Source organism: Callorhinus ursinus, unplaced genomic scaffold (assembly GCF_003265705.2).
Source record: "Callorhinus ursinus isolate GAN/ISIS: 27379988/994484 unplaced genomic scaffold, GSC_fseal_2.0 scaffold1, whole genome shotgun sequence".
In the NCBI taxonomy this organism is placed as follows: Eukaryota; Metazoa; Chordata; class Mammalia; order Carnivora; family Otariidae; genus Callorhinus; species Callorhinus ursinus.
Genome location: NW_027397063.1, coordinates 58,778,562 through 58,794,108, shown reverse-complemented (window position 1 = coordinate 58,794,108; position 15,547 = coordinate 58,778,562). Strand labels below are relative to the sequence as shown.

Sequence of the window (15,547 nt, the reverse complement as noted above, 5' to 3'; positions counted from 1 at the left end):
AGCCTGCGGCCCCCGCTCTAGTTAAGCCAGTCACAGCTGTCTCTGCCACAGGATTCCTTGGTGCAGACTCGGTGCAATCCACTTCCCTCCTTGGGGTCTGAAACTCTGCGAGGATTGCCACCTCGCCCCTGCTCCCTACACTCACACACAGCTGTGCACGAATGCCAGTGCATGTATGCTCAGAGGGGTCTGTGGGGAGGCGGCCTCCCAGCCCATCTGAGCACCTCTGGCCCAGACCCCAGAGCCTCAGCCACGCACCTTCCGCAGTCCTGCACACCCTTCCCCGCAGTCTTTCTGTCCATGGCGGTGCAGCTCCACATCCGACCGTGTCCACTGTCACCCCCGTCGGAAATGTCTGCTCCAGGAAGGCCTTTGTTTGGCTCACAGCTGACTCTACAACTGGCATGTACCAGGTACTCTACATAGCCTGAGCGAGTGAGGGAGTGAATGATGGTGTCCTGTCTCTCCTGGGGTAAGGCTCTACACTTCTAGCTCTCTGGGCTCTGTCTCCTGAGCTCCAGGAGTCCTGCCAGGTGACAATTCCTAATAGTACTTTCTCCGACTGGCTCCCCTTCCTCCCGTTTCTCAGAGAACGTGTGTGTGTGTGTGTGTGTGTGTGTGTGTGTGTGTGCATGCACATGCACGTGCTAATCATTCAGTACAGACAATAAAAGTCTTAACGAGTTCAAGAAGGGAAGAGAAATTACCCAAGCTCGGGACCTTAAAAGGATCTGGGTTGATAGATTAAGCACAATTAATTGATTTATTGGCTACCTCCCTCTCTGCCTCCCTTCCCCAGCCAATGAGTGAGGCTCTGGCGGAAAAAGGCAGGAAGACAAAGGCAGCAATCAGGGAAATGAGAGGCTTTGTTGGGATGCAGAGGGAGGGAGAAAACCACCATGGATCAGAGAGTGGACTGCCGTGCAAAGGCCCTCACCTGCCACTTCCCTGACTGTCCTGCAAGAGCGGACTGTCCAGCCAGTCTGTGTGCTCGGGAGGCTGGAGCCCTGCCTCCCTCGGCTGTTGACTCACCCAGACCTGCTACATCCTGTCCTGCCCCACCCCCCCTCGGCCCTCCTCTACAGAGAATGTGGGGGAAAGATTCCAGAGGCCTGTACACACGCCCCTCGCCACCCCCAGGCGAGAGAGACAAAGACACACACACGTGTATTTCTAGGTGTTGTGGGCTGGCCGGCAAGCAGCATGGTGACCGCTACCGCGCGTGCCGCCGTGTTTACTAGATCTTCATGTGTGGTCACAGTCGTCCAAGAGGCTGGCCACCCCCGCTCCAGGGAATCAGACCCAGGGATGAAAGGTGGGGGGCGAGAGCAGGAAGGAAGAGAAAAACCAAGGTGCTGGAGGCTCAGGGAGGGGAGCCGTGCCTTTCTCAAATCACAGCCTGTGGAATCACACCCTCCCTGGAGGAAGGTCCAGCTGCCAGCTGGAGGGACCGACGGCTTCTAGACCCAGCTCTGCCAGCAGCCAGCCTGTCACTTCAGGTGGGTGCCGTGGTTTCCCGAGCTGCAAAATGCAGGAGCTGTCCACACGAGGTGAATGGAGCTTTCAATTCCTCTACAGAGCCCAGTACTCCTAAAACATAAAGCGGGCTGCCTATATCCTGACAGGTGAGTCAGGAGCCAGACCCCAGGAAAGAAGATGGGAGACTCAGAGAGAGCAGAGCCTCAGGCATCTCCCTCCAGCCCCCCAACTTGGTCCTCGCTCAGCAAGTTGGCATCCTTAGAGCCACACAAGCTGGGGGCAGCTTCCTGCAGCCGGGCAGGATGCGGAGCACACTGTCGTGGCCACGGCGTGCCCCTGGCTGACCTGGCCTTTCCAGGTTCTGTTGCCCCATCAAAGCAGCAATAAATCTCTTTCTCCCATCTGCTGGGTCCAACCCAACATGGTGGGATTCTGAGCAGATGGACCTGTGGCCCCTGAGGGTGGGCAGGTCAGAAAATGTAGGAAGGGCCTCACTCCTGAGACATGAAGAAGATGGGAGAGGACGAGGAGCGAGTGAGCAAGAAAACGCTGACAGAGTGACTGCTAGGTGCCACGTACCCAGGACAACCTGAAAGAACAGGGGGAGGGCATGAGGCGGGAGACAGAGAACAGCCTGGAACAGCGGGGTCTTAAACCTGGACCAGCCTTGGTGGGCCAAGGGGCACCCTCTGATGAGGGACTTGGGACAACAGGGATCCTCCCGGGTTTGGCTGTTCTGTAGGGCACCTATCTCCAGAAGGCACAGGATGAAGGAAAATGTACACAACGTAGTTAATAAAAGGGATAGGAATAAGAGAGGGGGCCGTGCCCTCTCCTCCCCCTCCTGCCTGCCCCCCCCCAGCCTGGAGATTCTTAGGCTGTGCTCCCCAGCAGGGTCATGGCCCCCCCTTGAGCACGGGGCAATGTGCCGGGAGGCATCTGAAGCCTCAACATAAACACGGCACTTCTCCTGGGAGTCTGCTTTATCCCCTGGTAAGTAATGTTAAACATGCTTATATATGAAGAAGCAAATGCTAAACTCAAAGAATTTTTAGAAGAAAATATTTAAGACTTCAAAATACGTGATGCCTGCCCTGGAAGGCCCCACGTCTTGGATCAGGGAAGGCAGCACTGCCCTGGGGAAAGCAAAGCAGATGGGAGAAAGAGAGCAGGAAAGAAGGAAACCGTGGCTAGGTAATGACCTTACACCCTCAGGAAAAGCAAGCCGTGAGCTCCCGATATGCAGTGTCGGCCCAGTGAGAATCAGCCTCAGGAATTAGCATACCAGGCACGGCTCCCGCATGCTGGCTCCAGCTCAGCTGCCCCGACAGCAGCACTCCGCGCCAGGGCTGAGCCCGATGCCAGGCTGGGGGGCACGAGGGGCATACCAACTGCCTCACACACAACCCCCTTCACAGCCGGACAACCACCACCAGCCAACCCGAGCGTGGCTGCTGAGGTTTGAGCCAGGAGGTGGAGTGAGGGGAAAGGGAGAGCTGACAAATCCCTGGACAGACGCCAGACACCCTACAGACACCTCACAGCTACGAGCTACAGGGCCTGGGACCTGGGAGAAAACCGACACAGAGGGGTGCGTGTGCCTGCAGCCACACGTGCAAGGGTAGGGAGGGAAGAGCCAGAAAATCGAGAAAAGGGGGGAAAAGAAGCAGCCAGAGAGAGAAGAGAGGAGGAGAAAAACTAAAAAACTTGGGGAGGCAGGGACCCAGTGATGGGGGAGAGGCGACAGAAACTAGTAAGGAGGAGGGACCAAAGCAGGAGAGAGGCCAGCAGCTCTGAGGGAAGGACAGGAGAGACCTAAGGAGCAGACACCCAGAACGGGGGGAGACACAGAGAAAGACCCCCCCCCCAAAAAAAGACTGCCACATACTCACATGCATACACACACACACCAAACCTGGCAGCTTCCAGGATTTTCTGAACCAGGCTATTCAGGGATGAGAACAAACTGGAAGACTGAACTCCATGGTTCACACAAGATTACGCTGCAGCCCAGAGAGGGGCAGTGACTTGCCAAAGGTAAGGCAGCTATTAGCTGTCCGTCTAGACTCAAAGCCTGGCCCCATGACCTATAGTCCTACAAGTCCCACTGTACCCCCAAACTTCTTAAGGGTCAGAGCAAAACAGCCTGTGCACTGGGGCTGACTCTCATGCTCAGAACTTTCTTCAGGGGCATCCTCTCAACACCCTCCCCCAAGAAAGTACCGTTGAAGAATGCACGCACCATTTCTCCCCCTCGGCTTCTTCTGGCAATGCCCTGAACAATCCTGCTCAGTTGAAAAGTAACAGTAAAAATGGGATCTCACATTTAAATTATATTCTAGAAAGAACTTCCATTTGCTGGCTCCTCACCACAGACCTGGAAAGGCAGCAGAATATGTACTATTGTCCCATTTACAGATGAGGAAACAGACCTGTCTGAGGAAACAGACCTGTCCAATGTCACAGGGCTCCTAAGTAGCAGAGCTGACCCTTCAACCCAGGCCTCTGCCTTTATCCTGCATACCTTCAAAGTGGACACTTCGCACCACAGCACTGTCTTCTCTTGCCCTAGAATGCCCCCTGTTCCCTTCACCTGCCCTTCAAGGGAGAAAAGCAGCATGGGCTCTTCACTCGAGGCCTTCCTGTCGCCCCCCCCCCCCCCCGCCAAGCCCTGGCATCCTCATTCTAGCCTCCAACCCTCTGCTGGCAAGGCAGGAAGCACAGCTGGAAAGGATGAGAGACGGGGAACCTCAGGAGGGCCCGTGCGAGAGGAGACACACTCTGGCTGACTACCTGCTATTTAATAGCTGCAAGGATAAAAAGTGAGTAGACGTTGGCTCTGTTCCACCTGCTCAATCCACTGCAGACAGCAAGAGAAAGTGTTCCCAAGAGCGCTTCTGCCCATCCCTGGAAGCATCTCATTCAGATTCATAAACACAGACTGAACACATTTAGGACACAATGAGAGCTGTCATACCGGGCCCTAGGGTTAACGTGGTGGGTTCCCCCAGTGATTTACAGGGCACTTTCAGAAGTCTAGGACCAGCAGGGCAGAACCAGCTCACGCCCTTGGGGAGTTCCCTGTGTAATGCTTGTCCATGAGAACTGCCACCCCCAGTGGCCCGCGTGGACTAGAGCCCCAAGTTCTGTCCCTTGGGCTGCGCTGGGAAGATCTCCCTGCACCCTGCCTCTGACTTCAAACTTGGACCCAGATACTCCTGCTTCCAACACAACCCATTAGAGTTCCATAATCCATCTACTTATCTAAACTATTTTAAAAGTCACGTAACATTTCAGTTTATACTTCCTCTCTTAGAGGGATGAACTGAGTGGCAACTATGTGGAACGGTCTGTCCTTTTGTCTTAACGTTACCTCTTTGAGCTCTAAGGTGCCCCCCTAGATTTTCATCATAGCACATCAAAAGTCACAGGATTATTTCTCCCATTGGCACTTTTATTGACTCCAGACGTCATGTCTCCGAAAAAGCCCTGGATTCTAATGTTCTAACCCTGGCCTCCCCCTCTTTAGTCCTGCCTCTGCAGGGAGCAGAGCAGGACTGCCGGCTCCACACCCAGCAGCAGAGGACCCCAGGCAGTGCTCGGGGCCCACACCACAGGGAGCTGCCTGCAGGGAAACCCAGGGCACTTTAAAGACCTGGTACTCAAAGGTCTTTGCCCCAAATTGTAACTCGACTTTCACCATGAAGCTTTTCTCAACCTTTCCAGGCAGATTAAAGGGGTACCCCTCGCACCCACAGCCTCCATTGATTGCATTTCTCACATGGACTGTAATTACCGGGTTCAGTGTCTGCTTCCGCCTTGCACGCTGAGCTCCTGAGGACGCTATTCTCCGTCTGTGTACCTCAAGGCATACAGTAAGTGCTTAGGAATGTTGCAGGAGAAGGCAGCTACTACATCAAAGCTCTCCTTCCCACTTCTGCCACCTGCAAGTCTATGAACTCCCTGTGATAGGCTCTACCAGCTTGGCCGACCAGTGTCATCTCCAGATATGGAGATTCCAAAGTGCCCTGTCCCCTCAAAGAGGCTCTGTCGTTTTGCCAGTCACATGGTGCACTCCTGGGAAAACACGGGAGACTGAGACACACCTAGGAGACAACACTTTTGGACCAACTATGAACTAGAATTAACTGGTAGCCAAGATCTCACCACATGTCAGATAAATCAGGAGATGTGAGGCCAGAGACAGGAGCGTGCACGTGCACACACACCCCTCCAGCAAACACCACTCACCTACGACTTCTGCTAGTCTCATCCAGGGCTTTGTCAAAATATAAATCTCCCGTCACTTCTCTCCAATCATGGGCAGGACAAACTTGAGGCCATAAACTTATAAATCAGGGTGTCCCAGAAGTTTATTCACAAAACGGTCATCTAGAATTCCGACTGGAAGGGAAGAAGACTGCACTGGAGCTGAGCCCGAGAAGCTTAGCTAACCCACAGGCTAGCAGCCAGGCTGTGGCTCGGGCAAGAACAGCTACAGGAAAGGTTACGAAGCCCTTGGCGGGCCGTCCAGGAAAAGAACTGCCTCTTTTCCCAGCAGAGCCCCACCTCTTCCCCGTACTAACAACGATGCAATATTCTCCTTTCCCCTCCTCTTCCCAAGCCCATACCCCTGACAGACCCGAAGTCCAGGTGAGAAGTGGCTGGACACAGTGACTCTGGAAACACTTCCTGTCCTCAGTCGGAAGCGGATGTAAATGCTGGTATCCACCAAGTGCAACACAGAGCCTTGCATACAGTAGGTGCTCAAACATACAAAGGACAAACCTGCTCTTCGTTACCTTTCTTCCTACGTTCATTCACTCTCTGTGCCTTTTCTGTACTTGGGCCAATCTATACCAAATTGGGAGTTAATTATATGATGAAGGTGTGTGCATATGTGCATGCACACACACGTGCACAGACAGGTGTGGAAATTATTCCTAATGACTGAAAGGAAAGGGAAGCTGAGCACACCCTGGATTCAAACTCCCACAGTTAGAAGAATCTGAGAATTCCATCAAGAAACCGCTTCCCCACCCTAAGAAGTAGCCCCCCTTCCTACAGATACCTGCCTGTGGGCTGGTGTTTGGTCCTGTCACCTTAACACGGACAAGGACGTCTCTGGGCAGGGGGAGGTCGGGAAGGAGGAGAAGGAGGAGGAGGAACGGGCAGCCCTGGCACCGGGACAGGCAGGGGCGGGCAGGGAGACACGGGTCAGAAGAGAGCGCTGGAAGGACAAAGCCACCTGTCTAGGCCTGATCTAACGGAGCCACCTCAGAAGGCAAGGCAGCAGGCCATCGGACCAGCTGGTTCCACCACCTTCACGCTGTGGGCGGTGGAGAGCTCTATGAATGACCTGGGCTGGGGGTAAAGCCCATGGTTCTTGCTGCAGACCCCTCCCCCAAGCAAGCCCACTGGGTGACCCTGAAAATAACCTTGCCTCTGAGCATCAAGGCCCCCTCTCCCACCTACTGGGAAGAAAAAATCACGTGACACGTGACAACAGAGTAAAAAGTAAAAACGCTACAGAAAAAGGGAAGAAGAGTGGTGGGACCGGACAGAACAGGTGGGAAGCCCGAACTGCCCCTTCTCCAGGCCACAGGGGACCCTGCAGTAAGGTGAGAGAGGCTCGCCTACGGCCACCTCTCCAGCACACCCTCTCTCCCAGAGCATTCCTCAGGGACGCTTCCCTACCCCACCCTCCAAATCCCCGAAGGAGGCCCTGCCCTCCGGACACCATGCCCCGTATCCCCAGGACATACCCACAGTCTACCCAGCAGATGGTGCCTTGTCCTTTCACGGCCTGGGCCACAGTGGATAATAACCTGAGATGACTTTCAGCTGCAGCCTCTGTAAAAAAATAAAACGTTAAACATCTGTGCCCGAGCACCCCAGGACCACCTCTTGCCATCTTCCCTCAGGGGTAAGGAAGGATGGAGACCCGTCCCAGAGGGGAGGTCCGGGGCACCAGTAACAACACTGACCCTGAGCTCTATAGTTCGGTGAGAATGCTTTTCAGAATCCCTGATCCCCGCCAGCCTCCGGAGCCCTCCTCACAGACACCGAGCCCCCAACTCACCCCTCCTTTACGCCACACCTCACGCCCTGCTCTTCCAAGAATCTCTCGGCCAGATGCTCAACTCTCAGTAGAATCTCTGACTCATTACTTTTCTGGGACAAACTGTGAAAGTTCTATAACCAAACGATTACAATTCTGTAACTAACGTAGGGAACAAGTTTGCCAATTCCACACTCCTCTGACTTGGAGCCCAAGCTGGGAGCTGACAAGAGCAGGGACCAGACCCTTCCTTTACTTGTGCATCACATCCTCATCTTGGCAGGGGCTCAGTACAACCTGGTGGTTAAATGAGGTTTATATGTGACACTAGACTCAGACGGACCACTGTCAAGTGGACCCAAGTCACATTTCACAAGTCATTTCCCCAGCAGCGACAGAAGAGACGGCCCTCGCGGTACCTGGAGGGTCAGCTGCAAAAACACACACCATGCCTTGGGGTAGGGTGGAGTGAGCACGAGAAAGGAAGTTCTCCATGGGTCCAGGCGTCTGGGCAAAGCATGGGAAACTACTGTGGGAGGGCAGGAGCTTGGGGGCAGAGGCTCCCGGCCAGGATTCCAACACTGCTGCAGAGGGGCTGTGGCCCATGCATCACCTCTCCTCATCACACCTGGGAGCTCACTTGAAGGGCCCCCCATGCAGACACTGGGAAGGAGAGCAGGTCTGCTGCCTCCCCCACCAAAAACCGTAAGATACATCCCAAAGCCGAGCAGAAATGATGTCTGAATTATCTGGCTCCACAGATCTCCTTTTCTAGCGTGGATAATGGTAGCTGTGTGTGAATACAAAGCATGCTGAGCCTTTTATGGAAGTGAACAAAAAGCATCTTTCTAGAGAGCTGCACGGAGCCACCCGAAGGAGGCACTCCCGGGAACCCCCACAAGCCCAACTGGAGGGGCGGGCAGCAGAGGGGGAGAAAGCCATCACCCCACCATGCACTGGGGCTCAGACAGGGCTCGCTGGGGCAGGGGGCGGAAGCTGAAGTTGAGCTATATGAAGCACTTCCCCTCTGAACCCCACCTTTCAGCAGGGGAAAGGAATCCCCCCTGCTTGGGAGGATAGGAACGGAGAAAATCCAGTTACTGCACTACTCTACAGCCCACTGAGGGTCACACATCTGCAGCAGGTCCAGGCAAAGGGGCAGGAAGGTAAAACCATCACGTGGGTCCTGCCGCCCAGCAGTCCAAGGCAGAGAGGACCCCAGGAAGCACTGGAACCCCACTGCCGATGAGTGAGCCAGTGGCCAGGTGAGGGGCAGAAGAGAAAGTAAGAGTGGTCCAGGGCCGGTGTCCTGCCCCACAACTACCATAATCATTTCCTGACCTCAGAGCCCTTCCGTCATTGCAGGATTAACACATTTCCTCCTACCCTCCAGCAGAGGAAACAAAGTGGGGGCAGCAGAGAGGGCCAGCTCTATCATCTACCAGCCAGTGGCCGTCAGACAAGTCAGCTAGTCTCCCTCTGCCTCAGTTTCCCCACGGGTAAACTGGAAGCTCTCTGACAACCTGCACTGCCTCCCTCATGGCAAGGAGCAAACAGGAGTGTGTCCCAGGAGTTCCTTGCAGAGTCCGTGTAAGATGATGAGCTTCTATGATGGGACCGAGCCAGAGAAGGAATTGAGGGTTTCTGCACTGGCAACCGCCTGGCTCCACGAGCATCCGAGGGAGTGAGCCATGCTTATTCAGGGCCCTGCACCCCGGGCCTCAGGAGCAACTCTGCTTCTCCCTTGCCTCAATTTCCCCCTACTCTTGACAACGGAGAATGCTAGACACATGCCAGGCTCCTAACAACCACCTCAGGAAATGTGTGCCAAGCCCTCAAAAGGGCAAGAAGTAGCAAGTGCCAGGGTGCTTAAAGGATGCAGGCTTCAGGAGAGACACACATCCAAAACATCCATCAGCCCCAGTGCCAATGAGTGTTGAGGATGAGCTGCCAGGGAGAACTATGCCCGGAACTGGCCCAGCCACTGGTTGCTTCTCCAGGGCACAGAAAACTTGGCATGCTTAGGAGCAGTGAAAACACTTAACTCTGCTGGAACAACATCAACAGTCAGATGTTCAAAGTCGCAGCCAAGAGCTAAGCAAACCTCTCTCCATCCACTATGCCCTTGCCAGCCTCAAGGTCACAAGAGGCAAGCCACAGCTCCTACCCCACTGAAACTGCCCACGGCTCCTACCCCCACTGAAACTGCTCTGTCCTGCTCTTGGAGCCCAATGCCAACTCAGTCCCATGTTCTGACCCCAGAGTAGGACAGATGGGGACCAGGCAGGGCCAGGGCTGCCAGCCTGGGTGCGTGCTCCCAAGCTTGGGATCAATTCAGCTGGCAACAGGCCAGCCCCGTCAGTTAATCAACAGCTCTGGCGAAGCATGCCCTATCATGGCCAGACCGTGCCTGTCCAGGAAGCCAGAACATCCATCCCCAGTGACCACCATCCTCCATCCCCCTTCACGTACACCCTCTCCCTCCTGACATAGTGAGGGCTCCAGAGGCTCTTCCTAAGAAAGACTGATTACAGGGAACTGAAATAGCCTCTCAGGGACCCAAAAGAGACAGAATGCACACTCCTTGGTGCCTCTACCTCATTTTCTGGGGAAAGCTGACAAGCCTGATGACCCTCAGGCCCTCCGTGGGTGGTCCTGAGGTCTCTGCCTCCCACCTGTGCCCCGAACCCAAGCCGTCTCATCCCCGATGGATGACCCCCAAGGCCAGGTTGGGCACTCACCAGATTTGGAGTAGAGCACCAGCACATTATTCCGGGTCCTGAGAAGTTTTTTCAAGTCCTTGGGGTCAGAAATTCTCTCGATGAGTGAGGAGACCTTTGTGGAGGACAGCCACATCGGCAGGACCACCTGGGGATCAAGAAGCCAAGGACCATGAGCCCCAGCTTCCTGCCAGGCCCAAGGAAGAGTGGTTGCCTGCAGACACACTGCCTAGAACACACTTTACATCAGAGGGAGAAGGGCACACCAACACTTCTCAGGACACTGCACCAACTTTTCCACCTTATCCCCTCCCCAAATCACCAACAACCCTCCCCCAGGACACTGCCCAGCCCATTCCCAGTCTCCAACTCGCCACTCGTCTTCAGGCCCTTTTACAAAGCTGCATGAGCTGCAGACCACACAAGCAGGCTGCATGGAGGCACTAGTCACCTACTCACTCCAGGCCCCTCTGGGAGGTCAGTGTCTGTACCCCACACTGCACTCCAACACCACACACCAGGGCAATGTGAAAACTCCATCCCACCTAGAAGCACTGAAGCACAAAGCCACAGAGAAGTAAGATCACTTCTCATATTTAGGTTGGGAATGGAAGGTTTTCAGCTTTTCCCACTCAGCCAATGATCTCAGGAGGCCAGCCAACAAGAAACGAGCAATTCTTCCCAGATAACCTGGAGACCAGCCTTGGATACTGGAGGCCCCAAGCACCTCTGCAGGCACAAGGAGGGGTGGGCTGGAAGCAGGCTGGGGAGGAGGTGTGTTAAAAGTCTGAATAAGGAACAGTCACACAGCAGATCCCCTCACCCAGCCCACAGAGCTAGCCAGCAGCTCCTTGCCTAGCTGGCAGAAAACATGGGGCTACTATATGGAGAGACTAAGAAAAGTTCTGCTGGGAGACACCAGGCAGACAGCAGAAGTATGGCCCGGAGAGAAAACAAGGGGATTAACGGAAAGTCTACAAACTGAACATTGAGATCACCCATCCCCCTGAGCCCCCACTCTTCCCTGACATCTCCCCTCCGTTTTCCAGAATGCTGCCAGTCTATTCCCCCAGGCAGGAGATTAGAGAATTTTTCTCTGTGGAAACTGAGAAGCACAAGAAAAACAGCCTAAAGATGGTGATTTGGAGATCCTCCAATGAAACAACTGAGTTCCCACTGAAATGCCCACTGTGAGGCCCTCTCAGTAAACAAGCACCCTCCACCTCCTCCTCACTCTCACAGTCTCCAATGCATGTGCCAGTGCCTTGCTATTCAATACAGATAACCCAAGCTCCCCAGATAGTTGAGGAAAGCCCTCAACACAAAAGACAGGGATGAAAACAAACTAAAAAAGGATGACAGAAGAAAAGGAACAGAAAACAGCAAAACTATAATTATTATTCTCAGAGAAATGAAATGCTGCATCCATAAAACAAGAATAGAAAGTGGGGTGCCTGGGTGGCTCAGTCGGTTAAGCGTCTGCCTTCAGCTCAGGGCATGATCCCAGGGTCCTGGGATCTAGCCCCACATTGGGCTCCCTGCTCCACAGGCAGCCTGCTTCTCCCTCTGCCCCCCCCCCTGCTTGTGCTCTTGCTTGTGCTCTCTCTCTCTGTCAAATAAAATTTAAAAATTAAATTAAAAAAAAGAATAAAATGCTACGAGAAAGGAATAGTCAAAGAGGATCAGGAAAAATTCTTGGAAAGTAAAAACTCTCACAGAACTAAAAAATTTCGATACTGTTGAATGTAAAATTTTAAAAAACTCCTAGAAAATAAAACAAAATCAAGAAATAAAAAATAGAAGAAAAAGGTAAGAAAAATAAGAAAATGTATCCATTAAGTGCAAGAGTCAAATTAAAGTAACTCCAGAAAAAGAAATAAAGAGAGGAAAAGAAACTTAAAAAAAAAAATACTTCAAGAAAATACCCCAGACTTAAAGAGAGAAGGTCCCACACAATGAATAAAGAAAGACTCTCACCAAAGTACAACTCCGAAAACTTTCAGAACACTGCTGACAAAGAGGAGATTCTGAAAGTTTCAAAGAAAAAAAAACCGACCACATACAAAAAGATCAGGTGTCAAAACTGACCTTAAGACTGCTCATCAGCACAGCGGAGGACAATGAAGTGTTGCCTTCATGACTCTCATGCAACATGATCTCTAGCTGGAATTCTATATCCAGCCAAACTGTCAATTGTGAGTACAGATTTACTTAGGCTTAAGAGCTCAGATGTGAAAAACTTACCAATACACCCTTTCTAAGGAAAATACTGGAAGTCATGCTCTAGCAAAACGAATGAGTAAAAAAATCAGAAAGACATGGAACTTAGGAAACAAAGGATCCCACAAAGAGAGGCAAGGAGAATTATCATGTTGATGGTGAACAGGAGTCCAGGACATATACCCCGTAGTCTACAGAGCAACCAGCCCATAATGGAGCAAGGACAAAGAGCTATGGATGAATTTGGTCAATAAAATGAGGTAACTGTAGATTATCTGATATGCTTGATTGTATTGATCAGTTAAACAATCTGACCAAAGTTACATAGCTAATAAGTAACAGGGCCAGAACCAGAACCCTAGTCTATTTGACCTGATGCCCTCTCAGTCCATTGCCTCTTTACAGCCAGAAGTCTTGAGCTGCAGCTGAGCTCTACCACTCAGTAGCTAAGATGCCTAGCCAACATCACTCAACCTTCTACGGCTTAGTGCCTTGCATCTGACATGGAAATAATGATACCTCCCTAGTGGGACTGCTGTGAGGATGAAATGGGGTAACTTACTGAACATGCTTTATAAATCATAAAGCACTCCAACAGTATCAGTTACCATAATATATAATACGATGTTCCATCCCCACAGAGTAGAAGATAGAAATGTGGCCATATTCTAGTGTTTCTGAATATAATCTGCCATTGGAATGCAAACGTTCCTTCTCCCCAGGGTAAAATGATCCAGGAGGCGGAGCTGAGGATCCCTCATTCTGCCCTGCCAGAGCTGGGTACAATACCCGAGGACCCATTGCCCTTACGTAACCCACCTTGAGAGCTCACCAAAAAGTTCATTCCATTATATTATTACATGTTATTCTCCTGCTCTCAGGCAACTAATGGACTTCAGACTAAAAAGTCCATAGCTCAATGCACATGATTGAAGGAAAAAAAGAAAAGAATCTGTTGAAAAAAGACACTGATGTTGCTCCGGTTTTAATCCTCAGATAATATGGTCAATCAGGAAAAACAACTGCCCTTGCCCAGTGCCTCAGTACTTTGACCTGTAGACCAGCCCTCCTGAGACTGGCAGGCACCTACACTTCTGGAACTGGGGAGAAGGGAAGGGGAAAGGAGCGAGGCCAGGCCCAGTGCCCACCTGCCTGTGCAGTGCAGTGGCATGCCGCTGGGCCACTGACAGCAAAGTGTCTACAGCAGAAACCTTAAGCATCAAGTCTTCAGCTTCCTTTCTATCAAACCCAGTAAATCCCTTAGATCATCTAACCAACAGCCACCCTCACAGTAACCAAACCACTTTCCAGCCAGCCACCAAAGTCTCTGACCCGGCGTTCACCCTCACACAGCAGAGAACTTAAGCTTACAATAAGGAACGCCGGAGCAAACTGACTGCTTGCACACTATCACCCAGTATGATGCTAGGGTTCAACTGGGCACTGCCTGCAGCCACCCTGGTTTACAACTCCCTATGGAGGTGTCTCCTTTCCCCCTGTACCCATCCCTACCCAACCCTAGACTGACTAAGAGCCCTAGAGGGCAGGGCCCAGCACAGTGCCTGGACCCTTGAAAGCCCCCAGGAAATGTCTGCTGAGCATCATAACCACGATGAATCACACTGGTTACCACACTGCTGACCTCTACAGAGTTCACCCACTAGGAGCATGTCATAAAGTGAGTCCGTGGCAGCTCTTGGGAGACCCGAGAGGGACCACTGAAAGCAGACAGACAACAGCGCAGTGATCATCTGGATTCAAGTGTCGTGGGAGAGTGTGGGTGGAGCCAACCTAGGGGTCTGGAAAGCCTGGCTCAAGAGCCTCCTCTGGCCATGCCCTTAGACTGGGCAGCCACCAGGGAGGCTGGGGGTGGAAGAACCAGCTGGGTGGCTGCCCAAGGGGAAAGAAATGGGTCTATCCAAGAGCCTCAGGGGGAAAACAAGAGAACTCAGTGATTATTCCTATGTAAGCAAGGAGGGAAGAGAGAAGAGGCTGAAATGATCCCAAGGGTTCTGGCTAGGTGTGCAGAACGAAAGTCAAAATGGAAGAACTGAGTAGCAGTGGCAGAAAGGCTCTCGTCTTCTGTTGAGGAAGGTGGTAGATAATATGCTCAGATGTGGACATGCGGACAGTACAGGCATCCTCCAGGCTGGAGAGTGAGCCCTGAGGCCAGTGAAGGCTCCAGGGTCGGCGTTCAGAGGGAGAAGACAAGGGAACACCTCAGTTGAGGGGAGGAGGAAGGTCAGGAAGGAGAAGGTGGGAAGTGCTGCATCAACACAGACCGGGGAGGAGACACACAGAAAATCGGGTGAGGGATCTGCAGGCAAGGCCATGGCAAAGTCCCCAGGGACATAATGAGCAAATCCTAGCAGCATGCGCGGAGAGCGGCCGGAAGCCGAGCTGCCTGGCAGAGAAAGCACACCCAGCCTGGGAGCTGGAGTGACAAGAGGCAGCAGCAGAGGTGGCCCAGCCAGTCAGGAGAAGGATGGGCGGTCTCCACCGCAGAGGGACGCGTGTGGGCATGGGAGAGCAGGACTGGCCTGGAGAGGCAGGATGACGAGATTTGGGAGCAAGAGAGAAAACAGTCAGGAGAGCCAGATCCTGGGGCACCAGAAGGCTTGGTGTGCTAAGAGCTACGATGGCAGGCTTGGCATCGCTGAGACGGGGAAGGATGAAAGGCCCCTTGGTGCCTGGCCTCAGACGGACTATCCCCTTAGCTCACAACCACAGGGCGGCCAGGAGGACAGCCCTTTCCTCCCTCCCCTAAGCCTCACCTCCAGCCACTTAACATTCTCCCTTCTCCTCCACGTCCGTCTATTTTAACCTTTGCAGTGTGCATGCTACTTCCTTTCCTTAAGATGCAGCTCCAGTGAGCCTCGGATCGCCTTGCGAAGCACCTTCCTGCAGACTTCCTAAGTTACAACCCACAAACCCTGATAACAAGAATAACAGGTAATGATGCACACACTCTCTGCTTTGTCAAACCCTCAGCGGGGAGAGGGCAGCGTTTGAGAAGCCAGCCACCTTCCCAGCCAGCCATGGAACTGTCCCTGGGTATGGCAGCCTC

At 52.8% G+C, this 15,547-nt stretch overlaps 1 protein-coding gene across 4 annotated transcripts in view; it reads right to left on the bottom strand.

The window, feature by feature from the left end:
* Window positions 1-15,547, bottom strand: part of PDIA5 (protein disulfide isomerase family A member 5) — a 90,416-nt gene that overhangs the window by 59,446 nt on the left and 15,423 nt on the right. For 2 of the 4 annotated variants that reach the window (XM_073894361.1, XM_025875314.2), the window contains exons 2-3: window positions 10,282-10,408; window positions 7,245-7,332 (exon numbers count right to left, since the gene is read on the bottom strand). The exons of 1 other annotated variant lie outside the window; for it this stretch is intronic. In XM_073894361.1, coding sequence (XP_073750462.1) covers window positions 7,245-7,332; window positions 10,282-10,408 — 215 coding nt within the window. Of the gene's footprint in view, window positions 1-5,730; window positions 5,943-7,244; window positions 7,333-10,281; window positions 10,409-15,547 lie in introns of those variants that run through there. One more of the 4 variants, XM_073894370.1, reaches the window with a different exon arrangement.